A 15,283-nucleotide genomic window follows, 5' to 3' on the forward strand; every position below is an offset into this window, starting at 1 on the left:
TGCTACCCTTATCAACATTATGTAATCCCCGATATGGGTTCTTATACACCGTGTGCACAATTATTAGGCAAATTATATTTTGAAGGATTAATTTTTATTGAAAAACTACAATGCTCTAAGGCAATCAAAATGTTAATAAACCTCAAACCTGAATATTTAAGAAAGTGAGGTTTTGGCTTTCTTAGAATATCTATGTCTGCACAATTATTGGGCAATTATTAGTGTGCAGAATTATTATGCAACTAAATGAGAAATGAAAATTTGCCCATCTCAATCAGCAGTGTATGGCAGCAGCCAAAAAAACCAGTGCAATCCTAAATTGCATTAACAAGAGGGATACAATAAGATCAAGTGAGGCACTAATAGTCTAGTGAAGAGAAGGACCAGGGGAGACATGATAGCAGTGTTCCAATATTTGAGGGGGTGCCAAAGAGAGGAAGAGGTCAAGCTATTTTCCAAGGCACCTGAAGGCCAGACAAGGAATAATGGATGGAAACTGAACAAGGAGAAGTTCAATCCAGAAATAAGGAGTAGTTTTCTGACAGCGAGAACAATCAACCAATGGAACAGCTTGTCTTCAGAAGTTGTGGGAGCTTCATCATTGGAGGTTTTCAATAAGAGATTGGATTGCCATTTGTCAGAAATGGTGTAGGGTTTCTTGCTTAGGCAGGGGGTTGGGCTAGATGACCTACTAGATCCCTTCCAACTCTGTTAATCTAATCTAAAGGGATAGAGGGAAACAATGTTTTGTAATTATGAAGTAGAGAAATGCCATTGCATATATTTATAAATGCTGTAATGAAGTTTGAAAGTCACTTTAAACATCTTTTTCCTTGCTTTCAGTAATTTTTAATCTTTTTTTTCTTTCTTGTATATTTTTCATGTTTATTTTTTAACTTTGGAAAAGTTTCTGTCTATTTACTTATGCCTTAGCCTCTGTTCATGTGCTTCATTTCCTAGAACACCCATGGAACATCCTGTGATTGACCCAGAGGGAAAATTTCATTAAAGCTCAGCCACATACTCATCCCAGGCTCTGACCAGCCTCAGGTGAACACTTGGGGCAAACTCTAAGCTCTCTCTGGAATTCTACCAGCTCTATTGTCACTGGGGTCTAACAGGCGAGGTGGGTGCTTAGAAAGTGATACATACATACATACATGTTACCAAAGCACGTTAGACTTACAACCATTTAATATAAACCAATCTACCATGCTTTTCCAAGAAGACCTAGACCAACCAGTCATAGAAAAAGATAAAATAACAATGCCCTTCGTTTCACCTTTTACAACAAACAGCAATCTTGCATAAGAAATGCACTTTCTGTGTAAATACATATATAACAGAAAATAAAACAGGTCAGGAGAAAGATGGAGATCACTAGAACAGACCAGTCACATTTGAATGCCACAAGAATCACAATTCTCCAGTCTTGGACTACTGGCCAGAGCCCATAAAGTGGCTGTCAAGATAAATATTAACTCGATCTGATTTACAGTTAACACATCTGACAGCCAACACAATGTAGTGCTTGAACCGATGGCTCTAGTGAGATCCAGTTTAAAGTCCATCTTCAATCTCTGATCAATCAATCTCTCTCGAGCTAGGCTACCCCATAGGGGCATTGTAAGGAAATGTGAGCAGCGGGAACATGGTAAATACCATCTTTAGTTCTTGAAGGAGAAGCGGGATGTAAAACTAGAAATTTAATAGATAAATCAACAGAAATTACATATAGTTAATGATCACTCTATCACCATTATTTTCCCAATCCCCCAAACTAATTTGGTGAAAACACTGCAAAATTTTTGGGACCTATTGCCATGGCTTTCAGTGTACACAGGGGGCTTTGTCGATGTACAGGTAGCCCTCAATATATCACCCTTAATGATTATTCAAAGTTAAAATGGAACTCCTCAGAGCTACTTACAACCTGTTTTCAAAGTTACAGCTGCACCTCCCCCCCCCCGCCGCAGTCACATGATGACATTTTAGGTGCTTGGTGAGTGACTCACCTTTAGGTGTTTTTTTTTGCATGTTTCTGATGTTTACTTCAGGCTTCAGACAAAAAAACCAAACAGCGATTGCTAATGCCTGTGGTGTTTGCTGCATGGCCTCAAAAAAAAAAAATCTTTAAAAAATTGGGCTGACGTATAATGCCTTGATATATGACCATAATGACTTATTACCTTAATTCTAGACTCATTTATGGTCATAACTGAGTACACTCCCCATGCCTGCCTGGATAACTCAGAACTCACTTAACAGGAAGTTAAAACAACAGGTATACTTGGTAAACATGACTGCACTTTGATATCACAAAAAAGTCAGAGCAGTGTTTGATTGGATCAACTAGCTAACAGACCACTGTCCTTTAAGAACATATGAAAGGAGAGACAAAGGTGTCAGGGTTTGAGACTGTTAGGCTAATCCCATTCTGGTAGCTATAAAATCAATAGAGCACTAAAAGGAAAATAGTTTTTGTCTTCAGTATGGATGTCTTCCCTAGTAAGTAGTATGTAGCCCTGATGAACCCATGTGATTTGAACAAGAACTTAAATTAAATAGGCTCCATCATGATGTCACTACGTTCAACCTTCCATTTTTATCCTAACATAAAACAAATCAGCCCCCATGTCTAATACCATTAGATCTGCACCTGTAATCATCATTGTATTTTACTTAATCAACTTTAATGGTAAAATAGTAAGAAATAGCAGAGTCTTTAAAAACTTACTCTGAATAATGACAAAAGTGAAGACAGCTGACATTTTAGATAACAGCGCAAAGCATGTACATAGACTGTCATGCAACCAAATGATTTGTAGAGCATTAAATAGAGCAGTATGGTGATAAAATGTAAAAGGAAACATTATGAATGATGACAAAATGTCAATTTTAAAATATTGTTATGCTGCTTAAATAACTATATCTCAAATATTACGTATTGCATATTATGTAAATAATTAGAACATGCAAAGACACAAAAACTTCTTAAATTATCCTAAAATTGTTCTTATTTCTAACCTTATTTTTATTTATAAAACAGATATGTTGAAAAAATAGGAAAAAAAATCATAGAAACTCACAATCAAACCATTTTTATTTACCCAAACTGGTAGCATACAAATTTGCAAAGTGGTAGTTATTATCTGAAGCAACAGATGATGCAAACAGATTAAATCTTGAAGGGAAAACCTTGTAATGGTTTCATCTGATTCATTTCTTAATTGAAGTTTTAAAATTTGACATTCATAGATGTCACTGCAGATGTAGATCATGAGAGGTGGACAAACTGTCCGTCAAGAAGTATTTATTATCTGCTTAAAATATGACTCATACTTATTTGAGAGGAGAATGATCACCACCTAAGTTGGTGGTTTTAAAACTTGAATTAGATAGAAAATCAATGGAGCTTCCAATTTATACTAAGGATCTGGACAAAAAAAAAGTTTGAGATAATGACTAGAAAGGAATAAAACTCATTTGAAATCCAACTGCACAAAGCTAGATTTCATTCATTCATTCATTCAACTGGACATCCATCTGTCTGGATGATTTAAGTACTCTACTTTGTACGATGGGTTGGATTAAAAACCTCCAAGATCCCTTCCAGGCCTCTATGACTCTGATTCATTTTAGAGCTACTTTTCTCTGAATTGGCATATAACATTACTAATTACTTGTCAGCATAAATCACTGCACACTACAGACCAATGCTTTCAGGTGTTCAAGTTAGGGGTGACCATTGTAGAGCTTTGTTACACAAAAGAAAAATGACAACTATTGAATGCAAATAATAATATTTAGTAAAGCTTTTTTGTGGACTGGATATTTTTTAAATTTTATGGTCCTATTGATAGGACTATCCCTATTGATAGTGGGATAGAGCAGAATATGGAGACAAATTGAGGAACTCTTTGGAAAATGGGGCTTTGTGGTACAAAATGGTAACAGTCCGTCTTCCACTATTTTAAAAATATATGGTAGTTTGTTGCCAATATCCCCTGAACTATACAAGCAAAGGCAGAAAATCTGTCCAAACCCAATTTCATTACTCAGAATTTATTATTCTCCTCCAATTTCCTAGGTTTTATTTTGTGTCTTGTGTTTTTAAACCCACTTTTCAACATTAAAACCAAATCTTATAGCAGATTCTCCTTCCTTTTTACCTTCTCCTCAAACATTCAAGGGTAATTTTTTACTTGTCTTTTCCAGTTAGATTTAAAGAGGCTCTTAGCTATTGGAAGTTTACCTATACATTATTTTATATTGTCGTCTCTGGATTTTAAGGATGCTACTTGCTTGGAGGGTTTTCAGATGTAACTTGAAATATAGTTGTGCCTAACAAAATGGGAAGAATGCTTGGTGAAGTGGAGTCTGTTTACCCGTTTTTAGTGTTTGTGTTTAGAGAAGTTAAGAAAAGATTCCACTCGTCTATAATTCCTCCACTCACTATCCACCCCCAATTTATTAGCAAGAAACTGCTGGAAAATTTATAGGAATGAAGCATCATTATTTCAATATAGACCCTCTATTTTTCTTTTTCATCCAGCTGAGGAATTGTGATGGAAGTGTTGAACTTAAATCTATTATCCTGGATATTAACATATTAATACTGAACCCAGAAAATATGGAATAGTTAATACTTGGTACAAATCAAAGAGGTTAACATTTTATTTTTGGAAATAATCTCATTCTTTATGTATCAAATCTACTAGGTTTTTTTTTTTTTTTTGAATGTGGAAGAATTATTAATTTCATTCCTTAAATATGATATTTGCGTGTTATCAGTGGACCAACAGCTGTTCCCTCTGTTAATGACCACTCAGGATTTGTTGAATTGGTATGATAGAAGAAAAGGGAAGCAATTGACATGGCACTGCCATTTATAGCAACTACTTAACAAAGCAATTAACAAGAACCTCAGTGAAATATAAGATAGTACAATATTCATCTGAATGTTAATAAGAATCCTCTTCTTACAGAAACAGCCTGGTGAAGCAAATAAACAAGAGCAAGATTTGATATTAATCTTCTGAGATTCACATTAAGCAATTTTTACCTTAAAGGTTTGCTAATGGACAGCTAAAGAGGCCATATTATTTCTTCCTGCCAAATCTGCCACTAAAGGCTCACCCATCATGTTGCTAAAATTTAGTTTTAATTGGAGTATTCCATATAACTTCATCTTTTTCCGGAAACTGTAGCAACTTATTAAATAAGACTTGAATTATTTATTGTAAGCATCACTTGAATCTGATTCACTTTGTAGAGTTTGGCTTCTATTAAACTCCAAAGATTCACTGGAAGAAACAGCAAAAGGAATAAAATATAAGATTGCAGGTCAAAAGAAACTGGAACGTAGTGCTTTTGGTGAATTAGGTGCATCACGACACAAGAACAGCTTTGGCTTGGCTAATATTCTTAGATTAGGAATCATCATACAGTGGATTGTTGTAGTTTCCCCAGGATCCATAATCATGGTCCTCAAAAAGTCTGCCATATGAAGAATGCCTAAGAATGAAAAGAAACAGTATTTTACTTTAATTAGCCATCCTTTTCACTGTGCCTTCATCACCAAAGTTTCTCATTATCATATGCAGAGTAAGACAGAAATTAATAAACATCCAAGTACATGAGGACAGATATGATATTGTTGTTAATACGGAAACTTGGTGAGATGAAACCCATGAAGGGAATATACAGCTAGATGGATCTAAATTATTAAAAAACCCAGATCTAATAAAGGAGGGGGTGGACTTGCATTATATAAGAGAAATAACTACATCTCTACAGAAATACAGCAGAATCATATTGGAAACTCTCAAATGCGTTTGGGTCAATATAAAAGGAGAAAAAGAATGTTATTGCTCTAGGTGAACTATCCTGTCAGAGCTGAAGACGCTTCTCGGATGAGAAGTGAAATATCTTCAAAAGAAAAACAAGAAAGACAAACAAGTTGCCTCCTGAAAAAGCACCTTTCGGATATATATATAGAGCCTTGGTGGCGCAGTGGTTAGAGTGCAGTACTGCAAGCTACTTCTACTGCAATTTGCCAGATCGAATCCCACCAGGCTCAAGGTTGACTCAGCCTTCCATTCTTCCGAGGTGGGTAAAATGAGGACCCAAATTATTGGAGGCAATATGCTGACTCTGTAAACCACTTAGAGAGGTCTGTAAAGCACTATAAAATCAGTATATAAGTCTAAGTGCAATTACTATATTGCTATAAATATATATGGTAGGCCACCCAACCAAACAGAGGAAATAGATGAACTTTTTGTTAACCAATTAACTAAGCACATCATGATAGTAAGGGTGTAAGGGAACCTAACTTTATATCAATTGGGAAACAAACTCTGTACCTAGTGGAGGATCAAATAGATTCCTGACAAACCAAGGAGAAAACTTGTCTCCCAAAAGGTAAAGAAGGAAAAAAGAGGGTCAGCCATACTGGACTTAATTCTCACTAACAAGAGATGAAATGGTAGGTGTTGAAGTTACAGGAACCTTGGGGATGGTTGGGTAGTGATCATGCAATACTGAAATTCGACATTATGCAAGCACAAGCAATAGAAAAAGTCAAACTAGAGTTTACAAAAGAGAGCTGATTTCAATAAACATAGAGAGAGGTTGAAAAGGATTCCATGGTTGAGGACCCTCAAGGGGAAAACAACCCAAGAACCTAAAGAAAATTTGAAAACTGAGATTATAAAAGTGTGATCTAGCATAATTCCAATGACGAAGAAAAATAAGAAATCTCAAAGCAACATGGCTACACAAAGAACTCTCTGATAAAATGCAAGACAAAAAGGACAAGTATGAAAAGAGAATAGAGGGGCACATAACTAAGACAGAATATCAGCACATAGCCTGAACCTTGGAAATATGAAGTCAGGAGAACTAAGGTTCAAATGAACTAAGAGTTGTGACAAAAGTCAAAAATAACAAAAAAGATTCTTTCAAAAAAACAAGGAAAAAGTCAAGGAAATGATTGGTCCATTACTGGGAGAACATGGCAAGAAGGTGGTGAGAAGCAAGGAGAAAGACGAACTGCTTAACTAATTTTTTAAAATCTCTCTTTACACTAAAGGAAAAAACAGTCCAATCTATCAAAAAATGCAGATGTAAAATGAGAAAATGCAGATTAGGAATGCAAGTCAAAATAAGCAAGAAAATGGTAAGAAAACACCTGTCCATTCCAGAAATTCCAAATCATCAGAGGTTCTGAAGGAATTGGCAGATGTGATCTCAGAACAACTGAACCATATCCCAGAGCACTGGGGAACTACCAGATGACTGGAAAAGGACTCATGTAATTCAGAAAGGAAAAAAATGGATCTGGGAAACTATGCATCTATCAACCTGATATCCATACCTGGGAAGATTCTGGAAAAGATAATCAATGAATCTGCAAACACTTAGAGACAAATAAAGTCATCTTTGGATCATTAAAAGATCTTGATGGACTTGAACACTGGGCCGTATTTAACAAAATGAAATTCAATGATGAGAAAAGTAGGGTTCTACATTGAGGCAGAAAAAAATGAGATGCATAGGTGATGTTTGGCTCAATAATAGTAACTGCGAGAGGAAACTTGGACAATCATTTAAATATGAAGCAAAAGTCTGCTGCAGATGCCAAAAGAGCCAATGTAGTCCTGGGCTGCATCAACAGAGGAACAGAATCAAGAACACATTAAGTGTTAATGCCACTTATAATTCTCTGATGAGACCACACTTGGAATATTGCATCTAGTTGTGGTTGCCATGATATTAAAAAAATACCGTGACTCTAGAAAGAGTGAAGGCAGGCAAGGAAAGTAGGAAGAAAGGAAAGAAAAAAGAAAGACAGAAGGAGATGGGAAGGCAGAAAGTTTTGTGGTTGTGCAGAGAAGATCATCACAATATCACAATTCGGGTTGTAGAAAAATATCATAGATAGCAAGAGATAACAGAATAGAATCAGAAGAAAATGTCAGGAGTGCAAAGAAGTAAGAGAAAGTATAAAAAAGAGAAATGTATAAAAACCTGCAGATGAGCAGACTAGAGGTATAAGCTTCAGAATACTAATGGCGCAGCAAATGAAAGAGAGAGAAAAGGGAAAGGCTAAGGACTATTGAGAGGTATAGTAAGGGAACGATGTAAATCCAGAACACCAAAGGATTTAATGCAAGAAACAGTTAATACTGTGACAATGTACATACAAATGGCTGTGATCTTATAATTATTTATACTGTATGTAGAATGAGACAAAATTAGCAATGGTATATGACATGGGGAAGGCACCCACTTTCAGTTCTAAAAACAGTTACAAAGCCCATTTCAATCGTTCAAACAAATGATTATTTTTCTTCTGAATAAGTTTGCCAAATCTTACCTGATTTTTAAAAATGCAGCTATGCCAAATACCAATATAACCACAGCAATTACGGTTATAGTAATAGCTGCAATGCTTCCTGCATAGGAAAAAAATGCATAAATTGGTTGGATGACGTTACCATTTCAAGATATTTTTTTATTTTGGATTCATAACAATACAATTTATTTGCGCAATGTGCTCTGAAATAATATATTTAGCAATGCCAAACTAATTTTTAAGTATACAGTGAGACAAGAATTATCTGGAAAAATGTATTACTACTACATTGTGTAATCTACAACTGTACTGTAAATATATTGTTTGCATACTTTCTTATTGTCTCACATTCTTCAGAAATGCCAGATGGGGAGTTTACTTCAATAATGTAGTATAATCATCACAAATTGTACATACATAATTCAGTAAAAGCTGTTCTGGTAGATCAATATTGTTATGCACATACTAAAAATGGCAGTGTGAAGCTAAGAGAACAGCTTTTTGCCTTAAGCCATGAAATGACGTCACTGTGGTAAGATATAATCTGCATGCTTTTCAATTTCAATTTCAGATTCATATTCTTAATTGGTTGCTAAATGACATTCTAGCTTCTATATTAGCTCAGAAAAGAAAAAAAGGAACTTCAGAAAGCAAGTAGTGAATGATTTCCTTTCTGGAGTCCTGACTTTTTTTTTGTCTTCTTATCTGCTTGCCAAGGTGGAAGAAAAACAGCTAGCTCAACTTCCATGCTTGGTACTCTCCGTTTCATTGGTACTTGACACATACATGTATCTTTTAAAAACTTGTACTTGTTATTTATTCTCTTTGGAGTTATTCCAGATATGTAAACTAAGTGGGGGGGGGGGAGAGTAATTTCTTGACAAAATAGCATCCTAGAATTTCTGTGGATCCTTGTGAACCTATCAGAACCAAAAGGATTTCTTGCTTTGCATTTTCCTAAGCAATCTAACAAGAAAGAACCAGGTTTTATGAGTGGTAAACAATAGGCATAAGAAAAGGACTTCTAAATCACATTTCCAGCTAGTTTGAGTTATGATTTAGTTTGATTACTGAACTGAATATCTATTGTTCATATTCAGAAGAAACCTAGTAGTTTTTCTGCCAACCGACACATTATTTAAGGTACAATATTTTGTATTATCTTCATCATATGCAATAGAAAGAGCGTTGTCTTACCTGAGAATCCATGGATGGGTTGACACATGCCTTTCTGCCCAGAGACTGAGTCCAACTGTTTTTGCCACACCCTTCATCAACTGTCATTCTCCCCAGTTCATGATGAAGGCGTAGCACTCTGTAGGACTCTTCTGTGGCATTGGCTCCTCTGGCCGTCCTGTGCTAGATGAAGGACCTGACTACCTCCCAGGGAGGGAATGGATTCTCCATCGTCGTGATGAGAAGAAGCGTTCAGGTAAGACAACGCTCTTTCTCCAGCACGACAATTGGAGAATCCATGGATGGGACATACCAAAACCTGGTGTCCCTGTGGGCGGGGATTGTGGTCCTGAGTCCCCCTAGCTACATGCATTCTCTGAAGCACCCTCCTCCCAAAGACAGCATCAGCTGAGGCAAAGGTCTCCAACGTATAGTGGCGCACAAAGGGAGATGGTGAGGGCCATGTTGCCGCCCTGCAGAACTCCTCGATCTAAGCCTGCGTCACTCATGCAGCTGTGGTCATGGCGCTTCACGTAGAACTAAGAAGTTCTTTCTCATTGATAAGTAATGGAAAGAAAAGAATACATAATATAATAATGTTATTATACAGAGTCATCTGGATCTGCTTGTAGCATACTTTCTAACCCTGGGAGGAGTAAGGTAGTCAATCATTTAGCTTTCCACAATTTGATGCTCTTTAAATGACTCAGACTTCAGCTCCTAGAATTTCAAGAAAGCCTGACCAAGTATTTTGTAACTATTACTTCTTTTTTTGTACTGCTTGATTTGGGGAGAGAATTAATGACGGGGAGAGAGAGAGAAGGAGGGAGGTAAGGAGGGAGGGAGACAAGCATTATAGGTAGTTAGCTGTATTGGCTCACCTGAACTCAAACCCTGCTGAACCTCTTGCAGGGTTACCTCTGAGGAGAGACTGGTACTGCCAATAGGAGAGGTCGCAACAATTGCTTTACTTGCTAAAGTCCCTTGTGAATATGTAAACTTTCCCACAGAGCTTGATGAGATGGGTGGCTTAGTAGTGACTCCAGACATGGTTCCTTCCATAGGGTGTTTCTTGGATGTCACAGGTACTGTGGACACTTCTGTACTTGATAATTGAGTAACCCAAGAGCTGGTGTAGTCCTCATGAGGAAATGAACTGCTGCTGTTGGATGATCCATTCGTAATACCTGAAGTAGTGGTGGCTTCAGTTTCTACATGGGAAATGTTAGTTATTGCTGAGCTATCAACTGACATCACCGAGGTTGGCATGTGTTCTGTGCTTTGTAATCCAGTGCTTGGTTGTGATAACAAATTCGTTGTTGATACAGTTATCTCTGATGTACTTGATGTGTCATTAGGTGTAGTAGACAATAGGATCGTATCATTTTCAGTAGGTGTCAGTGTAGTTGTAAAGGTAAGAGTAACAGGACTTGTAACTGTTTCTACAGCTGCTGAAGTGTTGTTGAGTGTAGGGGTCTGGTTGGTTACTTCTATTTTATTTGAGATGGTAGATATAGTCATTGAGGAGATGGAGTAGATATTTAGTCCTGCATAAGTGAATAGGAACATTTGTATTAGTAGCCTCCAAGACAACCTATTTACTTACATCATTGTCTTTTAGATATCTGAATTAACACAGGTACCATTATTACTGGGGTGGCATGGTAGCTCAGCGGTTAAGAAGCTGGGCTCATCATCTGGAAGGCTGGCATCCTCACCCCAGCTCCTGCCAACCTAGCAGTTCAATTATGCAAATGCAAGTAAATAAATAGGTACCATTTCGATGGGAAGGTCACAGCACTTTGTGACATCATGCTGGTCACATGTCCATGGGTCAATGGCCTTGAAACAGAGATGAGCACCACCCCCTAGTCAATAATGACTAACGGACTTTTCCTTACCATAATAGTGTATTATAGCTATTTTAAATTTCCATTTGTTTTGCTCACCTTGATTTATTTTCAGTAAGTTAATTATCATTTTCCAACCCTGAAGGTAAACTTAGGACATTTTTTTTTTAAATAAAACAAAATAAAAGTTGCTACCGTATTTTCTCCTGTGGAGAAATGAAAGGAAGTACTTGGATAAATTATTCAGATGAGAAGTAGCTTCTACTAATAGTTTTGCAGTGTACTTGCTGCACACCTAATCTAACTGATTGGCAAAAAAATTATCTATTTCCTCTGTTTGTTTGGGTGGTATGAAGGATGCACCTATTACAATGTCATTTCTTTTTCCATTTATATTAACACAAATACATTCAGCTATACAGTTGAAAGTGAATTATAAATCAAGATAATACTAATCAATTAGGTCAAATGCTTCCCCTTAGTATATATAAAGTTTGAAAGTCAATAGCTACTAGCCATAAGTGATTACCCTCAAGTTCGGCAATGTAAGCTTCCTTAGATCAGGTATGGGGAACTCAAGCCCAAGACTTCCATTGAACTCATCTCCTGCCTAGATTCCCGTAGGTCTCTATAGGAACAAAATTCTGGATTAGAAGTCCTTTGAATTAGTTTAGCATGGTTGGTCTTCTGGCAGGAACCTTATCTTTGAAAAGAATTCAGCATTAAGTCTGACGAAGCTATATTTAACCCTTTCTAAGCAAATGAAAAGGAGCTAACAGGTTTGGTGGCCCTCAACTGAAGTTCAAGCAGGAAGAAGAAGCAAGAGAGATGACCGACTAGAAAAAAAAAATCTATAGTCTTAGGAATGCTGTGTTCAACTTTATGAGGTGAAATCTCATCCCCTGAATTAATTGAAAGAAAGACATTGTAACAGTGGCTGATTGCCCATTGTGAGTTCCTAACAAGTTTTCTTTCCAAGTGGATAACAGTACTGGACAGATAGTGATACTTTGGACATGAACCAGCAGTTGTGACAATTCTTGGAGGAAGTTGTTTTCCAGCCTAAAAAAAGAAATTGGCATGTCTTTATCACAAATACACTGGAAAGCACACTTGAAGAAAAAGTATCATACTAAAAAAGCTGCTACACTTTATCTGGCAAAAAAGGAGGAAGATTATTGTATAAGAGGTGGTTCAACTGTGGGTTGTGATCTCCTGGAATACACCCAAAAATGGTTTCACAAACATTGGTGGCACATAATGATGGGAGTTCTGCCATCCTCACATTCCTTGGCTGCAAGAAAAATTGGCACTGAAGCTGCTTGAAAAAAATATGAATTATGCTATGGAGTGTCACAAAAATGTGTTAATGAAAGTATGTATAAGGCCAACAAATGAAGCACAAACTCCTATAATAGGAGTCGACAAAGGAAATTATTTCTGCATCACTGGAACAGAGAATCACCGTTTATATCATACAAAAGAAACCCCCTAAGGCAGCTATTTTAAGTAATGTATGAACTGTCAGTGCAACAAATTTGCAACACTAGAAACATTTTGATAATAGAATAATATACATACATGCATACATACATGCATACATATAAATGTAGTGGTGGGCTCCTCTCCGCTGGTTTCACTGGTGAAATAGGAGCTGGCTAAATCAGGAATTTAGACTTCATGGCCTTTTCCAATTCTATGATTCTTTATATAGCAGTTATGTTTGGATATTACTTAAAAATATTGTCTTATCCTGAACATTTTGGTTTCAGCTGCCAGAAGAGGTGGCTGAGGAAATCAGCATGACTTAATTCCCTCTTAAGAAATTAGAGGTATATGTCAAAATTTGTTCTCAGGTTATTAGGTGAGCAACAAGCTAACTAGAGAACCACATGGCTCAAAAACCTGTGTGGACAACCTGTACTACCAACAAGCAGCCCTCAGCTTCTTTTTGCAGATCTTAGACACCTATCAAACAAGAAAGGATAAACTTGTTTCCCAGTAATTAAGATAAAAACTATGTTATAGTTTTTATACTGTTTTATGATATGGTATTGTTATTTATACTGTTTTAAATTGTAAAATTTTAAGTTCTAAAACTTCCATATCACAGTGAAAAAAATAAAAATCTGCATTCTGCCCCTAGAATGAATTGTCTCTATAGGCACTGAGTGGCCCTTTCCTACTTTGTAGTTCCCAAGACCTTCAGAAATATTATGAGTGGCCCTCAGCTGCTCAGGCTCTGGGAATGGAATTGCATATAAGTTTCACTAATAAATAAAGATCTTGTAAGATGAAAGCCATATTAATCTATGACAGCAAAAACAAACAAACCCTAATAACACCCTTTCAGAATAACAAATGTTATTAAAAGGCTTAAGCTTTCAGGACCCTTTCCAATAAATCATATATATTATTTGGATGGTACCTTTTCTTGTGACTTTAAGCAGGTTTACAATAAATCCTCATTGTTAAACATCTAATTCCCACTTTACTTGTGCATGTTTTCAATGTAAAATGTTCCATTTCCACATTTCTCTAAGCTCAAGGGAGCTGCTGATAAGTCAATGTGAACAATACTTAATATACTCTGGTTTCTTTGTTCTTAAGCTTTAATGTCTTTGCCATGATTCAGCTGCTTTTAAATGCCAAAACAATAATTAAGAATGCCTCTGACTAGAGTTATTCTGAAACTGACATCTATAAGAAGAAAATAAGCAGTGCCTACAATCAACCAGCCTTGCTTGTGGTTTTTTTTTAAAAAAAAACATGAATGGTGCTTATAAACATTCTTGTCTTTCTAATCTGCTTTCTAGATACCTTTTAAGTTGGCTAAAATTCATTTTTAACATTTCTGTCTTAATTGCAAGAAAGTGTAATGTTTTGCTCTGGGGTTTTATAATCAAATATAACCTCCAGCTCAGATTACTTTTAGGTCATGTTTAACAAGGGAGACTGTTATCAGAGAAAAATAGCTGAATTCAACTTTAATTGCTTCTCATTTAGTACAATCTATTTATGGTTTCTATTTTCATCCTGAGAAACAGAATAATAGAATTGGAAGAGACTTTAGAGTTCCAGTCCAACCCTCTGTTCAATAAGATTGTATACCAGGGATGTCAAACTCAAGGCCGGAGCAGGATGCGGCCCCTTGGGTGCTTAGACCTGGTCTGCAGGGCCACCCTGGAAACAACAAAGGGCCGGCCTTTGGTGCCTCTGCCAGCGAAAATGGAGCTCGGGAGAGCTGTGGGCGGCCCTCTCGAGCTCCATTTTCACTGGCAGAAGGTTGCAGGAAGCCATCGCAGCCAAAAATGGAGCTTGAGAGCCCGTCTTCGCTGGCAGAGCACTTAGGCCACCACAGGCACCCACACACCCACGAGTGATATGATGTCAAGCTGGCCGCACCACCATGGCCATTTCCACCCTGGCCCACCAAATTGAGTTTGATGGACTTCCGGTTTGGGTCTCTTCAGTGACAGACCGAAATCCGCGATCGTGCGCAGTTTCGATCTGTGCTCGTCGCTTTAGCGCCCCAATCCTTTGGATTCGGGGCTGAAACCACCCCATAGAGGTGGTGAAGAGGGGTGAGATTGCTAGCCGAGTGGAGGGGAGCCACATCTCTCCTCCTTGGCTCGTCTAAACTCCCTTCCCCAAAGGTGGTTGCAGCTGTGGTCAGAAATGGCCACCTCAAAGAAGAACCCGACTGGATAAGATTGTGCAGGAGGAAGACAAAGAGGAAAGCAGGACAAACCGGGCTAAACAACAGAGAACATCTAAGCAAGGTACCCTGAATCTAAAAGTACCTAGAGGGATATTTCTGAAAGAAGATCTTTAAGCGGCGAAGGAAAGAGAAAAGGAGGTTAAAAAACCCCTTTTTACCTTTATATTGACAATT

At 37.2% G+C, this 15,283-nt stretch overlaps 1 protein-coding gene across 2 annotated transcripts in view; it reads right to left on the minus strand.

The window, feature by feature from the left end:
- Positions 1–3,088: 3,088 nt before the first annotated feature.
- PARM1 (prostate androgen-regulated mucin-like protein 1) overlaps positions 3,089–15,283 on the minus strand; it is a 50,428-nt gene continuing 38,233 nt past the window's right edge. Inside the window, exons 2-4 of one of the 2 annotated variants that reach the window (XM_026679889.2) lie at positions 10,420–11,085; positions 8,384–8,462; positions 3,089–5,517 (exon numbers count right to left, since the gene is read on the minus strand). In XM_026679889.2, coding sequence (XP_026535674.1) covers positions 5,433–5,517; positions 8,384–8,462; positions 10,420–11,085 — 830 coding nt within the window. In that variant the 3' untranslated portion in view covers positions 3,089–5,432. The remainder of the gene's footprint in view (positions 5,518–8,383; positions 8,463–10,419; positions 11,086–15,283) is intronic. The other variant, XM_087945854.1, reaches the window with a different exon arrangement.

The sequence above is a fragment of the Notechis scutatus genome, chromosome Z (genome assembly GCF_049901735.1).
Source record: "Notechis scutatus isolate UNSWTSFEM ecotype Mainland chromosome Z, rNotScu1.2, whole genome shotgun sequence".
Lineage (NCBI taxonomy): Eukaryota > Metazoa > Chordata > Lepidosauria > Squamata > Elapidae > Notechis > Notechis scutatus.